At 38.6% G+C, this 22,210-nt stretch overlaps 2 protein-coding genes across 2 annotated transcripts; one reads left to right on the top strand and one right to left on the bottom strand.

The window, feature by feature from the left end:
• Window positions 1-190: 190 nt before the first annotated feature.
• Window positions 191-14,410, bottom strand: LOC145494696 (uncharacterized). Its single transcript, XM_081474254.1, has 11 exons — window positions 14,136-14,410; window positions 12,576-12,694; window positions 12,019-12,124; window positions 10,682-10,824; window positions 8,344-8,427; window positions 7,184-7,221; window positions 6,762-6,843; window positions 5,751-5,883; window positions 4,363-4,466; window positions 3,811-3,899; window positions 191-3,542 (listed from the first exon to the last, which is right to left on the bottom strand). The coding sequence occupies exons 1-11, from the start codon at window positions 14,245-14,247 to the stop codon at window positions 1,298-1,300; spliced, it is 3,255 nt and encodes a 1,084-aa protein (XP_081330380.1). The 5' UTR covers window positions 14,248-14,410; the 3' UTR covers window positions 191-1,297.
• Window positions 14,411-14,509: 99 nt separating this feature from the next.
• On the top strand, window positions 14,510-21,569 carry LOC145494820 (uncharacterized). The gene is made up of 5 exons (XM_081474393.1): window positions 14,510-14,669; window positions 15,497-15,735; window positions 17,671-17,858; window positions 19,890-20,009; window positions 20,212-21,569. The coding sequence occupies exons 1-5, from the start codon at window positions 14,569-14,571 to the stop codon at window positions 20,284-20,286; spliced, it is 723 nt and encodes a 240-aa protein (XP_081330519.1). The 5' UTR covers window positions 14,510-14,568; the 3' UTR covers window positions 20,287-21,569.
• The last annotated feature ends 641 nt before the right edge of the window (window positions 21,570-22,210 follow it).

Here is a 22,210-nt window from a genome sequence, read left to right as displayed (position 1 = left end):
GCCGCTGCCACTTGTGTGGCCAATTTTCGCTTGCCCGCTTCGAGCTTGGGGTAACCATTGAAAACTTGTCAGTTCCAGGGGCAAGTGTGTGCGTGTGTTTGAAAGGGTTTTAATTCTTATTTCTCTAAACGAGGTAAAAATTAAAGAAAAGAAAAGAATTTCTTACAATCCACGGGCCTGTTATTATTATTCTCTAAGGTAATCAACATCCTCTTTCTCATATAAAACGTCTACTCATGACGAGAATAATTATTACCCTGAAGATAGTATTAAAAGGAAAGTGTGGTGATCACAAATATTTAAGAAATTTAGCACTTAGATCTCTTACTAGACGAAGTAGAAAAAACTGTTATTTACGAGCACCTCTATCGTTATACAGTACTTAAAAAAGTAGACAATCACTTCTACATCCCAAAAGCCGAGAAAAAGGTACCTGCGGGAAAAACTCCCCGCGGTTATAACACTGTGAACCAGCACAGTTATTGACAATTTTAGTATTAACCAGGCCCAGAAAATAACCGTCAGTACGTTTGCCACGCAACCTGTGTCCACAGAGGTGTTTCGTGGCGATCACATAGACGACAGAACAATGAGCAAGATAACAATTGGACCTATGACTTTTCAAAGATTCACGAAATAATTTTAGCCCTTCCAAACTCTCCAGCCTTTGAAATGAAGATATCAGAAGAAGAGAATTAGTGAGTCGATAACCTATCAGAATCCATTTTCTACCTTCTGTTATCAATATACATGTACAAAGGTCGACTACAAGAATTAAGGTGTTACTCTTCAGTTCAAAGCGTGAGGGATAAGCATTCGCATGAACGACAGACATCACTTGTTTTGATGATTGTATAAAACAACTTCACCAGGTCAATAGCTAATTCTATCTATAAGATCTTACAACTGTTTCTGCAGACGAGTTACCAAGGAAAAAATTAACAGCTAAACATGGAATTGACAGAGATTATCACATAAGAGCTTTCGATCGACCAGGGAAACTATTACAAAGTGTCTCAAAAACTCAACATCTGTTTGAATCAAGTGCATTATTAACGTACTTGTCAGTTCCTGCCGTCGGATTTTTCATTGTTTGCCAGTGAAGTGCACGCAGCACTCAAAAAATGTGAACCTTGAACAATTCAACAAGGAACCTTTTCAACCCAATCCTTCATTTTTGTATCCTCCTTCTCAGACCCCGCACTCGTTATGGTTTGTGAGACGGGATCTGTAATGTAAAGAAGGGAGTACGTTCCGGCAACGAAGTTGCTTTACATTCCTACAAATTTTCAGTTATCTACGAATCAGGTTTCCTAGGCCCCTGGCTTGATGTCCCCACGTGAATAACTCTAGTTCCCTGGATTCTAGCCTGTCCACTTACAACCCGTTGAGCAGGATGAGTCACTCCAGGGGCTTTATCCGGTGTTTGGGGTAAAAGTCGCCGGGGACGCGGACGAGAAGCTTGATCACTCCTTGCGGATGGAAGCGGTGCTTCTTTTCTCAATCCCTGCTGCCTCTTGGCGTTTCTCCTTCTAACAGCTGGGTTAGCATTAAAGGACACGCCACCAAATGGATCTTCCGAGTTGTCCATGAAATCTGCCGCAGGGTTTACCAAACCGGACGGATCCTCGAACGCAGAACCTTGAGCTGCGTCGCGCTCAACATTTCCAATAAATGGCGATGAAGCCAATACATTAGAAGTTCCTGCCACTGTGCCACCTGCATTTACCGCAGGATAAGGGCTTGAAAGGCCAAATGAATCTGCTACCTGTTCGGAAAGATGATCGTCCGTAGGTCTCTTAGTCAATTGTTCATCGTTGCTTTTTGGTTGCGATGGAGAAGGAACAGTAAATGGCGAAGAACCAAATGCATCAGGCGAAGGTGGTGGCACTTGTTTACTTTTATGGACCACAAAGGGTGCAGCACCGAATGGATCAGAAATCCCCGGTGAGAGAGGTGGGTTAAAGTTGGAGACCTCTGGCAACTCACCGCCCTCTGGTTCACTATCGCTTGACACCTGATCCACCATATTCAAATGCTGCTCGATATCAGAGGTACGATAGCCTTGGAGAAATGGGTTATTACCTTCCTGCACAATTTGGGTTACGTTTTGCTGTGGATCAACAATATTACCGTCTCTAAACTGGGAAGAGGAATCTTCCTGATCTACAATTTCAAAGGTAGCATTTTGCTGGTAGGACTCTGGCACGTGGCTACCAAATGCAGTAGCTCCAAACATGTCAGCCTCTTGGTGCACATTAGATGTTTGTGGGTTAACAACGTTGGCTACATGATAGGTTGCATTAGGGTCACCACGAGACTTATCCACTTCACTCTCACGCAGTGAAGCAAAGTCGTCATCAGTAACATCGCTAGGGTTAGCTAAGAAATCTTGCTCTTTAGACTGGTAAAATGGACTAAACGGATTCCAGTGAGGTGTGGATACATCGTTGGACTCAATGTCAACTAGAGGCATATCTGTAGGTTGAGTCTCCTTGGTGAGGTTAAGAGAAGGGTCACTTGGACTTCGATAGTGTGAGTGATAAGAGGTTTTCCCGTTTGGCACAGGAGTAAAAGATGCTGTTTGAACCTGCCCGTTCCTTTCACTGACACCTGCAAAATTAGGATCAGACCTGGAGCGGTTGTGTGACATGTAGCGTGGACGTAACAATCTGGTATCACTGATGTTCTCTAGCTTTGCTTCTTGTGACACGGCTGGTCTAACTTCTTGAGAATGCTGAATTGATACATGCGGCTGGACAGGACCGTAGTCAGACTGAGCTGTCGGTTGGTAGTCATAAAATGGATTGAGCTGGCACTGGTCAGAGTCGTGAAACAACTGTTGGGCTAGACTTTGCTGCTGTTGGACGGGATGCGGCTGGGCAGCAGGCGGGTATTGTTGCCCTGATTGAACCTCCCTGTGATAGTTCAACTGTTGCTGAGCCAATTGTTGTTGCTGAAGCAGGTGTTGCTGTTGTTGCTGTTGAAGTAATCGTTGTTGCTGTTGCTGTCGAAGTAACATCTGCTGCTGTTGTTGTTGATGTTGTAAGTATTGCTGTTGGGCTAACTGCTGTTGTTGTAGATACTGCTGCTGCAAGTACTGATCCCTAGCTATTTGCTGCTGATAAGCATATTGTGGACCCTGCTGGGCTTGACGGAAGACTGCTGAAGCTGGGGCCACACCAATATACTGTCCAGTGACTAGGTCTGCTCTCGCTGGAGCAGCAGCTCCTCTGGGATCCTGTTGTCTCACGTTTACTTGGGATTGCTGATTTGACGCATAATGTTCTGGGCCCCTCGGTTGCTGTTGCGAGATGTTCCTTCTGTTCTGTCTGGGACTGGCCATGTGACTCAAGCCATGAGCCTGCTGAACATCTAGCGTTCCTCTTTGTGCTTGAGTGTATTGCTTGCGGCTTTGCTGAGGACTTGCAATGTGGCTCAGATGCGATGAGGCCTGAGCAGCAGTCAACTGCTGAGCACCTTGGCCCGCCCGTGGTCGCTGACGAGGAGCAAGAGATGTAGTGACCGGACCTTCAGGTAGCCTGCAACGAAGACCCAAGCTTGAGTTATAGTCCTCAGTCTTAACCATTGACCTACTTACATGGTCACAAATAACACACTTTACTGATTGGAAAGCTATAGCTTTTATTTTTTGGAGAAAGCAATTTTCACCAGACCAAAGCTGATGATGATGGCCACACTCACAATAAAAAACTGTGATTCCTTGCATTTGAGGCTGATTCTAAGCATAGCAAAAAGCTAATTAGCGTAAAGATCAGTTTTAACTTTACCGTTCTAGGTACTACTCACCTTGCTTTAGGAGTGACACGGCCAGTGTTTTCTACCTTCTGCTGTCCTTCAGGAGACACTTCAGGAAGAGAGTCTGGTATTTTAACACCCTATGACAAACAAAAAAAAAAATGTTCAGCATCGAGCTTTCACAGTAGATGAATGTTTTGCAGCGTGAGCAGTTTTCAGCACGCCATTTCAGAATTCACTGAGAGAAGAGTATGGTGAGTTATTGGCAGAAGAAATTTATAGGGAAGGCGATGGACTTTGACTCGCTCCAGTTTTCCTTTTTCTCTGATTGTTCACGTTACGGAAACAAAATATCACGGATATCATGAATGAAATCAAATGAAATTTATTTACTCAGCTCAGTTAACTATCGTACACAGATTGCAATATAGATAAATCAATTGAGTGGCATTCACTGAGTTTACATAAGGATTTCCAGCTTACTGGCAAGAGAATAGTCTCTCGCATTAAGAATCATGAAATCATGGGAGATCAGTTTGCAATTTATACGTTTTTCTAAAGCACTCTTAAATAGTTAATGCAACCACATTAAGCTTTACAAACCTTTGTGTTAACAACAGGACAGTCAACTCCTCTGAGTTTAAATGCCACGTAGGACACTTGGAAGATATCTGGTCTGCTGTCTGGGTCTGGGTTAAGAATGTAACCTAAAACAAGCACACAAAATAAAGCGATATTCACCAAGGCCAGGTTGTTCAAAGCATGATGAAGCTAAACCAGAATTAACAAGAATTTTGATTTCACCGTTGTAATTTTTTTGTAAGGTTTTATGTTTATATTGTCTGCTCTACAGTTGTGAGTTTGAAAAATCTCAAACTACACAAAACACAAGTAGCAAAGAACATTTTATACAAGGAAAATTTATACTTTGGTTAACTTTTGATCCTGGGTTAGCGTTAACAGTCTTTCACACAACCCGGCCCAAAATGTTACATCGGAAGGTAGCACCGTTTTATTTTAGCATGATTACCTACCGTTATCACAAGACACCCCTACACTAAGTGTGCCACTATACAGGGATATTCCAGCAGACCAGGATCCTCCAAATTAATTTAATGTAAGGGCATGATAAATAAAACATTAAAGGTACATGTGGGTAAGGTCTGCATACAAGTCAAGGGGCCCATCAGGTTTGCACTTATCTCCGGTTTCTGTAACACAAAGCGACCAGGAGTATTTCTACTCCCCCTTTAATGGGATGCTAGTCGATCGCAGGGTTACCCCCAGCATTAAAATCACTGTTGCCGATTTATACACCTGGGCGGAGAGAGGCAATGTGAGAATAAAGTGTGTTGTCCAAGAATACAACACAATATCCCCAGCAAGGTTTGATGGGAGCACTCTATCCAGAGTTGAGTGCACTCATCATGAGGCCACCAAGCCTCAAACCATTAGAGAAACCACCTCTCGAATCCCACTTGTAAATCTACTATTTTATGTACACAATCATCACAGCTCACTATCTTATGATTACACAATTTTTCCATTGAGGAAATACAGCTATAATATAGGGAATAACTATTCAAGGGCTTAGATTCCAGGAGAATATGTGAAACTCAAGGTAACCCGCGTAGCAGCCGTTTCCTTTCCTTTCCCAGGTGGAGAGATCAAACAAGCGAGCGAGCAAGCCGGCGAGTGAAGGAGTTCACCTGGAGTGAACAAAAAAATGTGGAGAAGTGGGGAGGGGGTGAGCAAGAAGGGGGAGCCCTCCCCCTGCTCCCTATTTTTGGCACTTGCTTGCAGTTTCCTTCCCTTTGCATGCTTTTTGGGAAACGCCTGCTACGCAGGCTAAGCTCAAGGCAAAGCGTGGGCCGTTTGCCTACAAAAAAAAAAACAATAAAAATAATAATAATAATAATAATAATAATAACAATAATAACAATAATAATAATAATAATAATAATAATAATAATAACAAAAACAAAACTTACTGATGAGTCTGTGGAGTTCAGTTGAATGGCGAGAGCTTTCAGGGAATGTGAACTGACCACTCTGTATGGCCAGTGGACTCTCACCAAAGGGGAGAGTAAAGAAACATAGCTTGTAAAGAAGACATCCAAGAGCCTTAAAAGAAAAACAAACAAAAAAGAATTAGACCAAATTAATAAATGTGCCATGCTGCACACTGAACAGGATCATTTCTTTACTTTACACAAGGTGTCAACCATTCTTAATTGTCTATTTAACCCTTTTCTACTGCAAAGTTACGGGTCTTACCCATTAACATGTTAGCAGGTAACTTTAATATAACATCACTGAACTGTACAGAACTGTTAGTAGCTTTCTGTTGACAGTTGTGAATATGAACCACTGTACAAATAAAACATGCAGTTCTCACTGAATTGTAAACTACATGCAGAAATCAAAATGTGGTCTGTTTGGAGAGCCCTGGAAGCTGAATAAATAAACCCAAACAGCCCCCAGTATCTCCTCCTACTCAGCTTACACTATGAAGTTCCTAGAAAAACAGGAGATTTGCTCAGGCAATAGTAGTTTCAAATCTCAAAGTTTTAAAAAACATTTTGCTGTCTGTGGAGCTGCAGTAATAGCTGTCACTGGTCTGTTTGCTGGATAATTGCTATCACTGCTGTGTTAGCTAGTAAAACAGAAAATAATTTGCAGTCACACTAAAATTCAGATGCAATTCTTTGAGCTAGCTAATACTCATTCTCTGTTACTCTGCCCACATGTACAGTGTAATTATAATTTTGGTAAGGCCATTGTTTACAGCATAATGCATAGTATAGAACAATAAGTCAACCAATCAGAGAGCTTAGCTTTTGCAAACAGAGATGAACACATACTTTGGGTACACACATGAAGCTGTATTTGAAAGTGCTCTTCTCTCAAAAGATTGTTTGAAGTGTGGTTGAAGTACATGTATGTTGTGCAAGAACTTTTGACTTACAGAAATATCGTTAACCTAACGCTTCTGAGCTTACCCAGATATCAGCTTTAGTTGAAATTGATTTGCCACTATATAAATCAACCATCTCAGGAGCTCGATAAGACAATGTTGTATACCTACAAAAACAATTCAAACAAATCATAAATTTAGGAGTCCACTCCTTGGAGTAACATACAATGTGTTAACCCTCCATGATCAGAGATACTGTAGGAAAAATGTTTGTATAACAGTGATGCTGAAATGTTCTGTCTTAATTTTCTGATCAATTTAGTTTTACAATACTTAGATAAATTTCTTAATGGCAAGAGAACCAGCAATCTAATCTTCCTGGCAGCAAATCAAAATAGCAAAAACAGCATTACATTTTGCTGAGTTTTCATGTCATTAAAAACACAATGCAAATCAGTTCTTTGGCAATAACTCCAGAATCCCACCTGCAGACATTGTGCAACTTACTTTTGTATTTCCTCTTCTACTTTGGTAACACCTTCATCCTGTGGAGACAATTTAAGGACTGGGATGAAAGAGATACTTATTTAGATTGTGTTCCATAGAAGTGTGAAATGTCAGAGGTATTGTGCATTCTTAGAACAACACAATTTAACACAAACACTGTACTTATACCAACGCCCTTTATTTACTAAATGACAGAAGCAAAGGTCCCAAAATTTATTTCTTTTATCACTTTTGTCTTATATATATATGTCTACAAAGCAGACACCTCTATCAAACACACACAGACACCTTAACAGTGGCTTCCATTGAGTAAAACCTGAAAGTATCAGGTTAAAAAAAGTTATTTGAATTGGCCGTACAAAAACTGGGGCCTGAAGTCAACATCATGGTGGACCAAACAACAACATTTGTGTTTACATTTAGGACTAGAATTTTTACTTCAATCAGTTTGTAATGACCCAAGGATGAATCCTTACAAAACAATATGTAATAAGAAGTCTTCACATTGTCTCTGAAATCAGTGATGTTCTCTACCTTCAATTGATGCATGTATTAACAGCCAGAGCACCACTGAAAACAAGAGATGGACATGGATGCTGGACTACTAAGTTAAGTTTTGTATCAACATTCATGTGATCACTGTTCTTTTATTGTGTAAAGCAACATCATATAAACCAAAAAAGATTTTAAATCATAAAGCTTTTTAATTACCTTTTAAATTGTCAAATTATTCAAAGGGCCTAATATTAATAAAACTCTGCAAATGAATGCTGATTTTTTCCAGACTTCGCTCAACGGCCTATGACTGGATGGCAGGCCAAAAGAAGATACAAATTAAAGCATGGTCATTTTGCTCACTTAACTGTGTGCTATTTCACTTGCTAGCATGCCATTTCACTAAGTGTCGAGTTATACAGACTTCTTTGGTCAATCTAACATGTGCCTTTGTTTTCATTGTGCTACGCAAACAATAGAAAAATTCTAATTAGCTGTGCTAATGTGACACACTGCTTGGAACCCGGCATGTCATTTCACTCATTGCCTATTGTTCAACGTGTCAATCAAGTGTGCCCATATGTTAACCTTATTCCCTGCTTTCTTGTAGAGAGTCACAATTAATAGCCATTCATATCCTCTGTGTTTCCACATTTCAAACTAACCTGTGGATAAACAACTTTTCTAGTTGCACTGCCATAGTCGCATAATACAAAGTCTCCACGGTCACTGCGTAAAATATTCTCAACCTGAAAATCAGTGATTAACTGCATGAAATATTCATTGTATTTGCCCTGAACAATTCAAGTCAGTCACCAGGGCTCAAAGTTAACGACCAACTGGTCGCATTTGCGACCAGATTTTTGGCTGTGCGCCTAAAAAATCATGTGTGGTCGCACCACCGCGCCTCAAAAGCCAAAGTACAGTGGGATTTCTCTAGTGCTTACTCACCTGACCATACTAACATAACTCTGATTGATAAATATAAATATAAACATAGATATAACACAACCAGGCACCAGATAATAAAGTTGCACCATTTTCCTTTCATCAGTGTGTGTTCTATTCATCATCTTTAAGCCTAATTTCCCAGTGGATTCTCCGAACTCGAACGTTCATTTCTTCCCCACGTTCTGTGTTGTAAACAACTCCGCTGACACATGCAAATGAAGGAATGAAACACATGCTTCTTGGTCGCCAAATGGGGGTCATGGTGCCAGGCGGTCCCAGCGGAAAGCGTGGAAACTGGGGATGAGATTAAATCGTGTGCTCGTTCTTCACGAACAACAGTTACAGAAAGCTTTGTTTTCACTTGTCTGACATACAAAAATGTCCAGCGTTTTCGGAACAGGCCAGTCCACGAATGCTATGGCTTGAAAGCTAGCCAAATGTGCAAAGTTCATGCTAGTTCTCACGAATACCCAGATGTTGAAAAAATCAAGAATCTTCATGAACAGAATTTGAAAGGTGAGGCAAACAACAAGCAATTGGATAGTGAGGATACTCAACGAAGCAACTTCAGAAGTTAATATCTAAGCTTAACTCTTCTATGATATATCCTGATTCTTTTATTTGCTTTTGTTGTGTTCAATACTGCTAGAATAGGCCCAATTTGCAACACGAAGCCTGAGTCACTCTTTTTGGAGCTTTAAGTATGCTGTGCGCCTAAAATTTTTAACTCTGCGCCTAAAATTTCAGCAGTGCGTGTTAAAATTGACACCTGATCGCACAAGTGCTCCCAAAACCAAAAATAAACTTTGAGCCCTGGTCACTCATTACTAACAATACTCAGGCAGCAGCCCATACTGCTGGCATTTACAGAAAGTATTCTGTAGCCTATAGTGAGTCTGTACTAATAGTATTTCTACTCCTCCCTGGATGAGATCTCAGGGTTACCCTGCACCGTTTAATTCTCATTACCTATTTATACACCCCGATGAAGAGAGGTACTGCAAGAGTAAAAGTGTTTTGCCCTGATGAGTGCACCTACGATAAGGCCACCAGGTCTAGCAACTTGAATTCCAGCTTGCCCATTGGACAAGTAGCTCTTGAATTTTGCTCATCCTGAACAAGTCTTAGTTTCCTCTTTTAATGACTCAGTTGGCAGATGACTTGCCCGATCCCTTACCCATTGGGCAAGTGGGAGTGAAAAGTTACTTGCCAAGAATGGAGACTATTGTAAATTTTACAACAATTCCTGTACATACACCCACCCCCTGATACAATGCCCACTGTTTCAGTGGAGATTTGGAAACCCTTTTATTAGGCGATCCCATATTTTTACACCTGAAATGCCACAAAGGTTGCTCGAGATATCTACTGCTCTAAAGGGTTCTTTTGAACAAAAAGAGACTATTAGAAATTTTAATTTGCTCATGCAAAGGTCTAATCTTCTGTTATTTCCTTTGACTTACACGAATCCTAATTTTCTTGCACTGGGCTGGGTTGTTCAAATCCCCATTTTACAGCTGACCAAGGATTAGCGAGATTTTGATTTCAGTTATTGTAACACTTAGTGGTGTACAACCATACCACAAATGTAAATATAAATATACCACTCAAACTAACTTGTCAAGTACATGCACCTGGTACAAATAGTCATATTCATTTCTACACTTAATGAGATCAAATGAGTGCAACTTTTTGATGAAGATGATGGATGTTGCATGTTCCTTGTTTATTATTTAATCAACCTGGTTAAATGCATAAGCGATTAATGACCCGCCTAGGTTAGCACTTGCTATCCGCAGGCCAAATTACATGTAATTTTAAAATGAAGGAAAATAGAGATTATTGTTGTTGTAACACTCAATGTAATTTTACAACTTTAAAGTGTTGTTTCTTGAATGTCAATAATATCTTGTTTGTTGTACCTTGGTAGTAAAGTACACTCACAGTACACATAACAGCACCGTCAAGTTATAAAATTATGTACATGTATCGTACCTTCAGGTGAAACTATTCCTACCTTAAGATTTATTTAGCAAGGAAGCAAGTGATTACCTTAAGATCCCTGTGAATAACAGGTGGGTCAGCTTGATGCAACTTGGCGACAGCTTCACAGGTGTCAGTGAATACCTTCAGCACTAATGATTCACTGAAACCTGAACTGATGTGTTCATTCATAAGCTGCACAACATGGCCCTCTGTGGAAGAGAGGGACAAGCAAAATGAAGTAATAATACAATTGAAATACATGCACTGTACATTTAAGGTAATTTCCCTGAAATAAAACTGCCAATAGATTTTTGTTCAAACTTTGTCCACTGAATATTTATCATATGAGAACTTTAATTATAAAATAAAAAAAGGGGTGCCCATGCTCGTTAAGGGGCAGTGAGGCATTGAAAATGTCCCATTTTAGCATTATTTAATACTTATTACAAGAATGCATTTCAAGTTATTGTAAACTCGTTGTGAGCCCAGACTCATGAAAACACACCTCAAACTATAGTTAATACTTGTGTTGGACACAAATAAACTTTTTAAGTTTGATTTGACAGACAGCTGGATCCTCGTTAAAATATTAGAACCAAATTGCTTGCCACGGCTATCAAACTGCAAATGGAAAAGACTACAGAGCAGCTGCCATTTTCGATATATATTCAATTTTCAACAATAGAAATCAGATCAGTCTTTTCTCACCCAAAGCTAATGATTAGTTGATTAAAATGACTGGAAAAAAATTTGGGGTGCCCAAACTCCTTAGTGAGCTATAGCCATTTTACAACTGACAGAACTCAATATCAAGGCAAATCCGCCATGTTTTTGTTGAGCGTGTGCACGAGCGTGGGCTAATGACACCAAAAATTTTGCACAGTAAGGATGCGCAATGCAAATGTGAGGAATCTCCTTAAATGGACAGACTCATAAAAACACATATCCAAGTACAATATTAGTTAAAGTACAATAATGGTGATTTCCATCGGGAGAGGTGTGTATGCAAAGGAGTGCTACATGTAGGTCAATGACCTTTTAATGTAGTCAGTCAATCATATTGTAAGTACTAAATAGAAAACATGTACTATGTTTCTATTAAGTTTTTCTACTAGTGTTCTATCACAAATGCTTTGCAACCATTAAAACCTCCATTGGTATTTTGATTATCTCTGCACATTGCAAACTCCAAAGGTCTTTAATGGTCTCAACATGCAAAGCTCACATGCAGAGAGCATTTTTCCTTTGTTGCCTTCACATGTCATGAGCATCACTGTGAAACTGAAATGTTTCAATTTTTAACACATGACTTATTTACACCTGGAACACCATTATCAGTTCAAGAATCTCCACTTTTTCTTGAGAGGAGCTGAAGACATTACACAGGCAACTACAGAACATACCTCGGCAGTATTCCATCAGAATAAGCACTTCATAAATGCTAGGGGCAATCTGATTGATAGTACACCCGAGGTAGGAGATGGCATTCTTGTGGCCAGACAAAAGTTTCTGGAACATTTTTTTAAAAACAAGCACAAGTGACATATTGTACATTTTCTAAATGCACAGTTCTCAAAAAGGGACAACTTGAAAAAGAGAACAAAGAAGCAAAAACAGGAGAGCCCACATGTGAGAGTAGTACATGTACAATGCTTTCTCACCAAAGTTTGCATCTTGCATAATTATGCCTTACTAGAATCCAAGCTGCACATGTTTTTATTGCCCTCAGTGTGAAAGGAAATGTTACATGTAGTTTCATTCTTTCAAAAAATAACTTTTGGGCCATCTTGCTGCAATATCTTATGAAATGGGCCAGAAATATGCATGTGAATTTTAAACCACTATTTTTTGGGGGGCAATTTTGGGGAGTCAATGGGAAATAATAACAATATGATCATCACTGAGTAACATAATCTATTATAATCTAAATAATGAGGGAAAATAAAAAAACTTCCCCAACCATTATGTCAATTTCCTGCTTGCAGATTGCCAAATCATGGGTGTTGTTCACTGAGATCCGCTTGAGAGCATGTCGTTTTCCACTGGGAACTCTCACCAGAAAAACCAGGGAAAATCCACCTAAATATTCATGTAAGACAGAGCAACATCATTAATTCGACATCATATGTAGCTAACTACAATAAGCAAGGCATTTCAGTAATCAAACAATGTGCAAGTTAACAACTCATCCCAAAAGTAAAACTACCACAAGAGGCTTTTTCTGGAGTCATGGCACTCAACTTTGGACACCTCTACTATCAACAAGAGGAAACCACTCCCTTCCACTTACTTGCCATTGATTTAAAAATCAATAAAACGACAGCAAGCACAGGGTATTAGCACAAGCAATAACAAACTCTGATATTGCAACATTGATGAAGGTGGATGGAAGCCACCAAAAATTCCGTAAAGAAAAATTATTGATCGGATTACAAAAAAAGTTTAAGAGAATGTCTATCACCGATTACAACACTGGAAGCAGTATTTTCAATCCCAGAAGTACACAGAATCAATGACAAGAACTGTTGTTGGTGACTGATACATATTTTGACAACCTGAGTAGAAGTTTTTCACTCCCAGATTATGCTTTACACTGGAGAGAAAGATTCCTCTCAGGTTGTCAAAATGTCAGTCACAAACAACAGTTCTTTTGAAAAAATACTGAAATGTACTGGGAAGACAAGCTTGCTGGATCTCTTGCCTTAATCAAGTAGTATCTGATTTTCTAAAACGTGTTTGTAATGTTTGAATAGAAGGAAAATAAAATAGTGTTTTTAGTAGTAGTTTTGGTATAATCAGTATTTTTTTCCCCTTTCATATTGTATTCTTTGAATTGAATATTTTTTGTGTATTTATATTAGTTCATAGGTGATCTGTTTTTATGTCGGGTTCAGGACTCCTTTACAGATTATCCTTTGGCCTTTTAACCATACACTGTAATAAATTAAAAATAAATTAAATTATATTAAAATGACAGAATTATGAAAGATGCGTTTTGACATTGATTATGCAACACACCACCACTAGATGATAAAGCATGCAGCAAAATTGACTGATTAAAGAACAAATCAAATGAAACAACAAGCAAACTAAATTATACCTTGTGATTTGTAGTAGTACACAAATGATTTGAAAGTTATTTAATACATAATCACAGAAATGACTTGGTAAGTTGTTATTACTGTAACAACATCCTTAAATGTGATATTTGCGATTTTATGCTCAGATTGAATCGGGAAGCAATGCATATACGTGCTATTCAAAGGTGTTGTCGCACAGTGTAATCGAAATGTGAGTAAATGACAATTTCCATACGCTTCAGCTGGGACTCGGTCCATCTATAAATGACTGGATATCAAGCTTCAGTTAAGGAAAAAGAAATCACTGACTTACATCTGTCATAGTTGAAATACTTCGAAAAAAGATCCACTCCTAGCAACTGACGTTACCTCAACACTAACCAACGACTCCACCAAGGTATAGAAAATGAAATGCTAGCGTCTGAAACACACAAGTTTACCTTCAGCAATAACTTCTTCTACCACACATTGACATCGTCCTACAACGAATGACTTGCCCACAAAGCTACTTTGATGGTCGCTCCCTCCACCCGACGAGAAAAACTTCTTCATTATGCACCTGTATCAAGCCCCCCAAGTCCAAAGCACGGTCTTTTGATAAGATTACATGTTGCAACATGAAGCCGTACTCATGAAATTATCAAACAGGAAAGATCTTCTTTCAAATATCGATCTTCTACAATAAATCACTTTCGACTGAAAAAACATGGCGAAAAACTCTACCCATGAGCCTTTGCAAAGTCAGACTTCCGGTAAAAAGTAGCTCCGCAAAAGCTAATTCCGGTTGACCCTAGAGTAGAGAACTGGGAACTACTAACACCGAGTACGCAATACTACTGATCCAGTCAGCGGTAACATTGAAGAGACGCCATCATGCCGGACAGATCACAGAGAACAGACGAAAGAACTGACAGAAAAAGGATTTATTCTACAGTTGTGGTGTCTAAATCCTTTCAAAAAGTTCGAGATAAAAGGTAAGTAGGCTAAGATAAAAGTTTAACCGAGTTTTAGAGATGAAACGGCCATATTCAGTTACTATTCGTGTTGATTGTTAGCCGCACATGTGCAGCTGGCGTTTACTATCATAATGGTATCAGAGATGTGTGTTGCAAACATCCTACCATTTGATATTTAAACCCTTTCAAGAGTTTTTTTCTCTAATTATCCGGATAACGAAATTGACACTGATCGTGAACAAATTCCCAGGAAAATGTGTGTTTACATGCGACCATTATATTTACATAATTTACCCCAACGCTGTTCATTTGGCTGATTGTCCTGAACTCGTTTATAGTTTGTTTGTACAATGTGTATTGTTTATATGTTTAAACTAAACAGTAAATTTAGGTTAATTGGTTAATTCTGATGGAATGGAAAATGTGTTCACAGGCCTACACGACTCCTCTAGTTCATAGGTGAATTGGTTGTAAAAGGCTTCACAGCTTAGCTTTTACTTGGACGGCTTTTAGGGATTTTCCCTTGTGGTATGAGATGAGGTGGGAATGGGGCTCCTTGACTATTTTTCGTAGTTTTGGTTGATTCTGTTTAGGGTGCATTCTCCATTAGTGTGTCCTTTAGGCTGCACGATGCCAGGTAGTATTACATGTGTGTTACAAAGCACAGTAGTTTCTTTTTTTTTTTTTTTTTCTGGGCGAGTGACTTTTTTCTATATTTTCGTCAGCTTTGGCAGGTAATTGATCTGCTTGTCACTGACAAATCATGATATTTTGCTCGACCTTGTACAATAATTGTTGATTATTTACTATGTATACTAAATATAAGGTGATATCCAACAACACAGGGACTCTTCTAAAGAGAGGAGGGAAAGGCGTTATAGGCAGAGATCCCCAGATGATGTCCGTGAATCTGACAGACCTGAGCAAAAATTGCACATGGACCGTGATGAGATTAGCAGGGAACGTCGAAGACAACGATTAAGTGAAAGGCTAGGTCATCGAGGCAGAAGGAGTGATGACCATGAGGAAAATGATCGCAAAGACAATAACACCAGCAGATGGAAGGAAAGAAATCAGCGATATAGTAAGAAGACCAACATTCTGTTAAATAAAATTGTTAATTTTGTCGAAGTAAGTCCATGTTAGTTCTAGCACATGTAGACATGTTCAAAACATGTAGTGGCACTGTACATGTACTACGAAATTTGATGGTCCAGTAGTGTTTTTGGAAGTGGCTATGAGATTTTTGGGAACTACTGGAACTCAAAATGAACAAGTTCTACAGTCATTACACAAAAATCTCTTTCGAGCGATAAAAGGCTGTAATCTTGAGCAATTATTTTAATTGTCAAATAATTTGTATAAACTAGAGGTTTTGTGGTTAACCCTTCTTCAGTATGTTGAAATGAGTGAGCCACACCATACCATATACACATACTACATTACCATACCACATACTTAGTGGACATGCCTTGCCATTTTGAAACATGCAGAAGAAGGACAAAGCCCAAAACACCCAGCTTGTGCAAACTATTACTAATTAAAAACTTAAGGACTTTTTTCAACTTTTATTACCTTTGCATCATAGTGCATGGATCATACCAGTTTTCTGCTCATTTCTTCCTATCTCTTTCAAGTCTTTGAGCATAGTGTAACAAAATAAAACAGAAAACAAGACCTTGATTAGGAGGTTGATAATGAGAAGTTACAGTGTATACATATCATCACTCTGTGTGATTATGTGTAGATGGAATGAAAAATGTCTCTCAGTCTCTTTCAAGCGTCAGATTGAAAGCTTAAACAAATTAACCTTGACATGGTCCCATTAGGAACTACATTTGAATTTAGATAAACCTGATGGGTTATATTTGAGGCAGGGGGGGGGGGGATGCGGTTGTTGTTTGATGGAAATTTGTGTATGAGATTTGGGAGGCTTAATATTTGATGAGGGAGCTTTAATCTATTATTGTAATTATCATTAGTTATTTGCTGTGGAACTCAGAAAACCATGACAACCAGAATGTTATTGTGCAGCAAGGAAAATACCAATTAAGTGCAAGGAAACTAATTATGAACCACAAACAGCAATGGTAAACAGTTTGTGGTAACATATACATGTAATACCATATAACATAAAACCTTTATTTTGACACAATAAGAGTTAAAGCTACAAAGCTTGTGGGGCCGTGTATACTACTGATCAGAACTAAAATACATCAATCGAAATATATACTTGTGTGCCAAATCAAAGTATCAATCTAGGACCTTAAATATTAATTCAAGTTTCTAAAAATAGATCGTTTTCACTGTCATGCAATCAAAAAAATATATATTGAAAACCATTCAGTGGATACAGTCAAGAAATTGTGATATTATAGGAAATAAATAAAGAAGACACTTCTCCAAATTTTAGGTCTGTGAGTTTTCCCAAACTGCAGATATTCATCAAAATGTTTCATAGAAATTTACAGAGTTCAGTATGAAGCTGCCATGTTGGTGCACCTCTGTGGTGCACCAACATGGTGGCTGGAAAGGAGTATAAACATCTGGAACTTACTTTGGCTATCTAGGCAACTGATTATCTGTACTGAGCAAACAAGCATTTACATAAGCACTTTTCCCAATGCTCTAACTTCTAAAAAAGCTCAATATCATGAGATAGGTATATAGTTTTCGACAAATGTGATCGTAGGTTTGTGTCACGCACTGCCATAAAATTGTAAACAGATATAAATGCACCCCCTCTTATGCTTGATGGGGATAAAAACTTTCATGGTTCTTTAGTTTTTTGATTTTAGAAATATCTGGATGTGGAGGCAGTTGAACTTTCGATGAGGAATCTGTTGTTTTGAGGTGCCTTTGCATGTCCTGAGCTTTATTGTGATTGGTCAGTAAACATTTAACCTGTTAGAATCAAATCAAAGTGTACACAGTTTTCTGGGTTTAACAGTACTGAGAATTAACCGTCTGCCTTTTCATTATCTAATCTATAATCAAATGTTCATTTTTGTAATTACAGCTCAAGGAAGTAGAGGCCCTCCTGTCACTAACCCACAGAGACGTACTGTTTTCGACCGTCTGGACCCAGGCCCACCCAGAGATAGAGGATTTGTTAGAAATTTACAAGGTGGAGGGCCTAGGGACCAGAGAACAGTTGAAGTTGAAGTTAATCCGCAGGATGTGCCTCGAGGAAAACGTTACTTTATGGTAGGTGGATTGCAGTACAACTTAGACTAGTCTGTACATGTAACTGGAAAAGCTCTTACCTGTACTACATTTTATTTTCTCACATTGTATGTATTTTTCATTTGCCTTGAGCTTTCCTGGCTTCAGACCAATCAGCCTCATCAAATGAAAGTGAAAGAAGTGTTTCAAATCTGCCATTTGAAGTATTTATTTTGTGAAACTACTGTACATAAAATTTAAGTTTAAGGAAATGTTGCATGTAGTTAATAATTAGAAGGTTTTACATTACCAAAACTCATGTGTAATACAGATAAGCAGGACCTTTTTTGGTATTGCAGCCCTGTGAATTTTTTTTTAGTAATAGGCAAAATAACAAAAGTAGAATGTAGTAGAGGCCATGGATAGATGGATTTGTTAACAGTCAGGATTAGGAAATTCCTGTGTGAATAGGCCATTTTCAAGTGCTTTTACCTCTTTTTCAAAATGAATCTTGGTGCAAAACCTTTCATGAATATGGAAATGAGATTTTCTTGCACATTTATTGTCTTGCAAATTTGACTCATTTCCATATGAAAGGTTTTGCACATGACCAGAACTCCTTTGAGGTTTTGAAACAGAGGGAAAAAGCAACACAGAATTGGCTCATCACATGTAGACAGCAGATAACTGGACTGTAGACAGCTAAAATGCCAACTGCTTGAACAATTTGACAGCGCTGTTTTGCAAGAGGGGGGGGGGGACAGAGCATACTATAGCAAGAGGGGGGACAGAGTTGAGTTAACTGTTTGTAATAATTCATTTTCCCGAGAATTAATAATAAAATTTCTTCTGCCTGTCAGTTCCATTGTTGGTTACCTCAGAGTTTCTTCAGACAAAATGTACATGGATGTACATGTACACAAAATCTTTATTTGTCAAACAAGATTGCACTTGAAATCAATCGGTTTTGCACTGATTTGATGGATGTTTGTAATGAAAAAAAGATGGCAATTTTGCCATTTTGGGAAAATGATAAGTGTTAGCCTATGCAGTAACAACACTACAGAGACACCGACTACTTAATGGTGTTGCCTTTGTAAAACAGGCAATTTTGCAGGAAAATTTGAGCTACTCGTTTGGACTGTCGTACATGTTTGCTATTTGTTTGACCACAAGCTTCTTTTTAACAGAGTGTGCTCAAGAAATGCACCAATGGCAAAGCTTTTTACCTGGTGGCTACTGCCCAGTTTTTCACAACATTAATCTAAGAACACCTAGTAGTTTTGGGGCGTTGTTTACTTGCTGCAGTGACGAAGTTTCACAATAAATCTGCAAGTTTACGGCAAGTAAACAGTCCCAACAGCCAAGATAAGTTTCAAATATGTTGTACGGACATGTATTTGGTAAGATTACTAGTGAATTTTGTGGTATTTTTCAGAAGCCCTGTATTGGTGACAACCAGCTTTGTGTACAGTATTGTGTTGTTTTCATTTATCACTTCATTATACTTCATAATGTCAATGTTCAAATTAAAAAAATGCTCTTGCAAACAATAACTTATTTGGTAGTGGTAGGTTTTAGTATCACTTTCACTCTTGCACTAGTTAACTACATGAAACATTTTAAGTCAGCCATGAAAGACACTGTGACTCAAATTTGTTGTAGAATAATTTACATACCTCTGGGTAGTTTATTTAAGTGCTGGTCCATGACAAATATTTTCTTTAATGTACTGCAGTAACAGGCAAATACAAATACTATGTATCACATTTGGTAGTTTAACGGTGAGATGTGGCAGTATTTCAATATGGTTTCACAATGCAAGGCCAGAGACAGTATGTCTCCTGACACACTTGGTTAACTAACAAGTTTGAAGAAAAAAAAACTTATGTAGATACCTGGCCTTCAGAAACCTTTGGCTGTTTAAAAATAATGCCTGTGCCATTTTGTTTTATAAGTAGAGAGGAATCACACCAGCAAATGCTTGCTTGTAGACTAGGCTTCAAAGTGAAGCTTGTGCCCTGGTAATGCACAAGGTTCCAAATAACTCATTTTGTCACTTCATTTTATTAGCATGATGACCGGGAGCTACCTCGACGACAGAAGTTAGACAGATCAAGAGCTCGTTCAAGAAGTCCATTGTGGGTCCATGATAGGTTTGATGACAATGAAGAAGCTCAGGATCAGGATCAGGTGAGAGATTAACTTCACTGATACTGTATCTAATGAATTTTTGCCTTAGTATTGTTATGTTGGAAATATAATAGTTTATAAATGGCAAAGATAAATAAATAGATAAATAAATGAATGAATGAACTATATGCTCAATCGGTAGTTGTGTTTTTTGTCATTTTAGCATATGATTTTATCACCCTTTAATTTATAATGTTTTTAGGAAGAGAAAGCTGCTGAAGATGATAGCGAAACAACAAATAGACAGGACAGAGAAATAATTCAGAGCCAAAAATGAGACAGAGACAGGCAGCGGGAAGACACGCGTCACAACTAATTCTGTAAACTTCGTTTGTAAAAAAAAAATTTCACTGTTTTTTTTTTTTTATCTCCATATACAGTTCCAGTGTATGATTGTGAATGTCGGGTTCTTCTACTTGGTATAAATTCAGGCTAATTTCATTTAAGTATTTATACAGTATCTCCCATCAAAATATTTGTGAAGTCTTACTCAGCCCTTGCTGACAAGTCTGAGTTTAACAGTACATGCATGTACGTTAACAAAGTAGTAGGAAAACAGTCAGTGAAATTTGTAGCCCTTTTTTAAAAAAATTGCTACACAGTGCTTAGAACTTCACACGTCAAGAAATATCATGTAACTTATGGTTGCTAGTAAAGCAAAAGAGTAAATGTAAGAAAAGCTGAGGAAGGAGTATGAGTTTGGGGGAAAAAATTTACTGTTACTTGGGCAGTTTACATAGCTGTGAACTGGCAAAATATGCCTTGAACTAGGAAGTGAAAGCCACGTGGTTTGTCCAATATACGTAAATGTCAATAAATTTTTATCATAATATGCTTACCAAATGTTCTTTTAAGAGTTGATTTGTAGGTTGATTTACTGCCATTTTATTGTGAACCTTTTGTTAAAGTAAATAAAGAAACTTGCTCCAATAATGGTCTAAAGGTCTAAACATCAGCTGGCTTGAATGGTGGTCTAGTGATGAAGTTCATAATAAACAAACTTATTACAGAGGAACCCTGTTAATATCCGGCCACCAATGGGCCACAAAAATCTGGCTGTATTAACGGGGTGGCCTCAGTAAAGGGGTTCTTTAAATAAGAACATGACTGACAGCTTTTCTTTGGGCCAGAATAAAGTGGTCATAATAACGAGGTGTTAATTTAGTGGATAAATTCACTAATGTACCCTAAATCAAAGAATAAACGCTGGGCTTTTTTTCAAAAGAATATTTTGCTTGGCTTTTAATGTTTTGCAGTACTAATTCTTACAATAAATCTATCAATAACATATTACCAACAAAAGGGATTTAACGTGACGCCTGATCGCCTCGAAAGTAATAGCGTGACACGTGATTAGCCCCAAGACGCGGAATAGAGCTTCATAACGTGATGCGTGATTTGCTATTTTACAATCACGTAATGCGTGATTTACCAATTAGATTTCCGTAATAAGTGGACGCTCTTTGAACTAGAAGCATACCATTCATTCAAAGCAAATAGAGTCTTAGAAAGGTCAATAAACCGTGGCAGACGTGACACCATTTTGTGGCTTTTTCGTCCAGTTTCTTGTATTAAATCAAAGTGGCTGTGAGCCACTGAACTCGGATAATGATTTATGAAAGGCTGAGAATGGGTTTTTTTTTTTTAAATAACGCGAGTCCATTCACAACTTAAATGAATGAATGACTAAATAAATAAACATATTTATGCAGGATGACCATTTCAGTTATAAAAACTGCTATCAACATGGATCCTGCGTAAAATAAATAGTATTCGTTCAAAGTTACAAAGGGTTGTACAGTCTCCCGCTACTCCAGCGCCACTTAGCCTCCCAAGCAGACGCTCTAAGAGCTCGTCACACGTTCCTTCCCCACGAACGTCTGCTCAACGGACTGGTAACTTCCGTTCGCAGGGGAAGGAAGGGGTGACGAGCCCTAAGAGCGTCTGCGTGGGAGGCTAGCTCCACTGAGTTCGTGACGAATGACGCCATTCTCAAACATCAAAACGGATCCACGAATGCACGAATGAGAAACATTTCCAGGAAAACAATAATTCACCTCCACTTGAACGAGCTCAGCAACAACTTATTTGAACATAGGCGTACGAGCCGGGGGGCGGAGAGGGGTGGGGACTGCAGCCCCCCCCCCCCCCCCCAGCTACGGAAATTATGTTTTTTTTTCGGGCAAAACGCTCATGATTCG

Source organism: Orbicella franksi, chromosome 8 (genome assembly GCF_964199315.1).
Source record: "Orbicella franksi chromosome 8, jaOrbFran1.1, whole genome shotgun sequence".
Lineage (NCBI taxonomy): Eukaryota > Metazoa > Cnidaria > Anthozoa > Scleractinia > Merulinidae > Orbicella > Orbicella franksi.
Note: the sequence above shows the minus strand (reverse complement) of the source record. Positions and strands in the feature narration are given on the sequence as shown.

Coding starts and splice junctions, on each gene's coding strand:
- LOC145494696 (XM_081474254.1), bottom strand. CDS start 14,247: ATGAAGAAGTTTTTCTCGTCGGGTGGAGGGAGCGACCATCAAAGTAGC. Junction 4,467..5,750: donor TGAACTCCACAGACTCATCA/GTAAGTTTTGTT, acceptor TGCTTGTTTTAG/GTTACATTCTTAACCCAGAC. Junction 3,900..4,362: donor GTCCTGTTGTTAACACAAAG/GTTTGTAAAGCT, acceptor TGTTTGTCATAG/GGTGTTAAAATACCAGACTC.
- LOC145494820 (XM_081474393.1), top strand. CDS start 14,569: ATGCCGGACAGATCACAGAGAACAGACGAAAGAACTGACAGAAAAAGG. Junction 14,670..15,496: donor CAAAAAGTTCGAGATAAAAG/GTAAGTAGGCTA, acceptor CCAACAACACAG/GGACTCTTCTAAAGAGAGGA. Junction 20,010..20,211: donor AAGCTCAGGATCAGGATCAG/GTGAGAGATTAA, acceptor TAATGTTTTTAG/GAAGAGAAAGCTGCTGAAGA.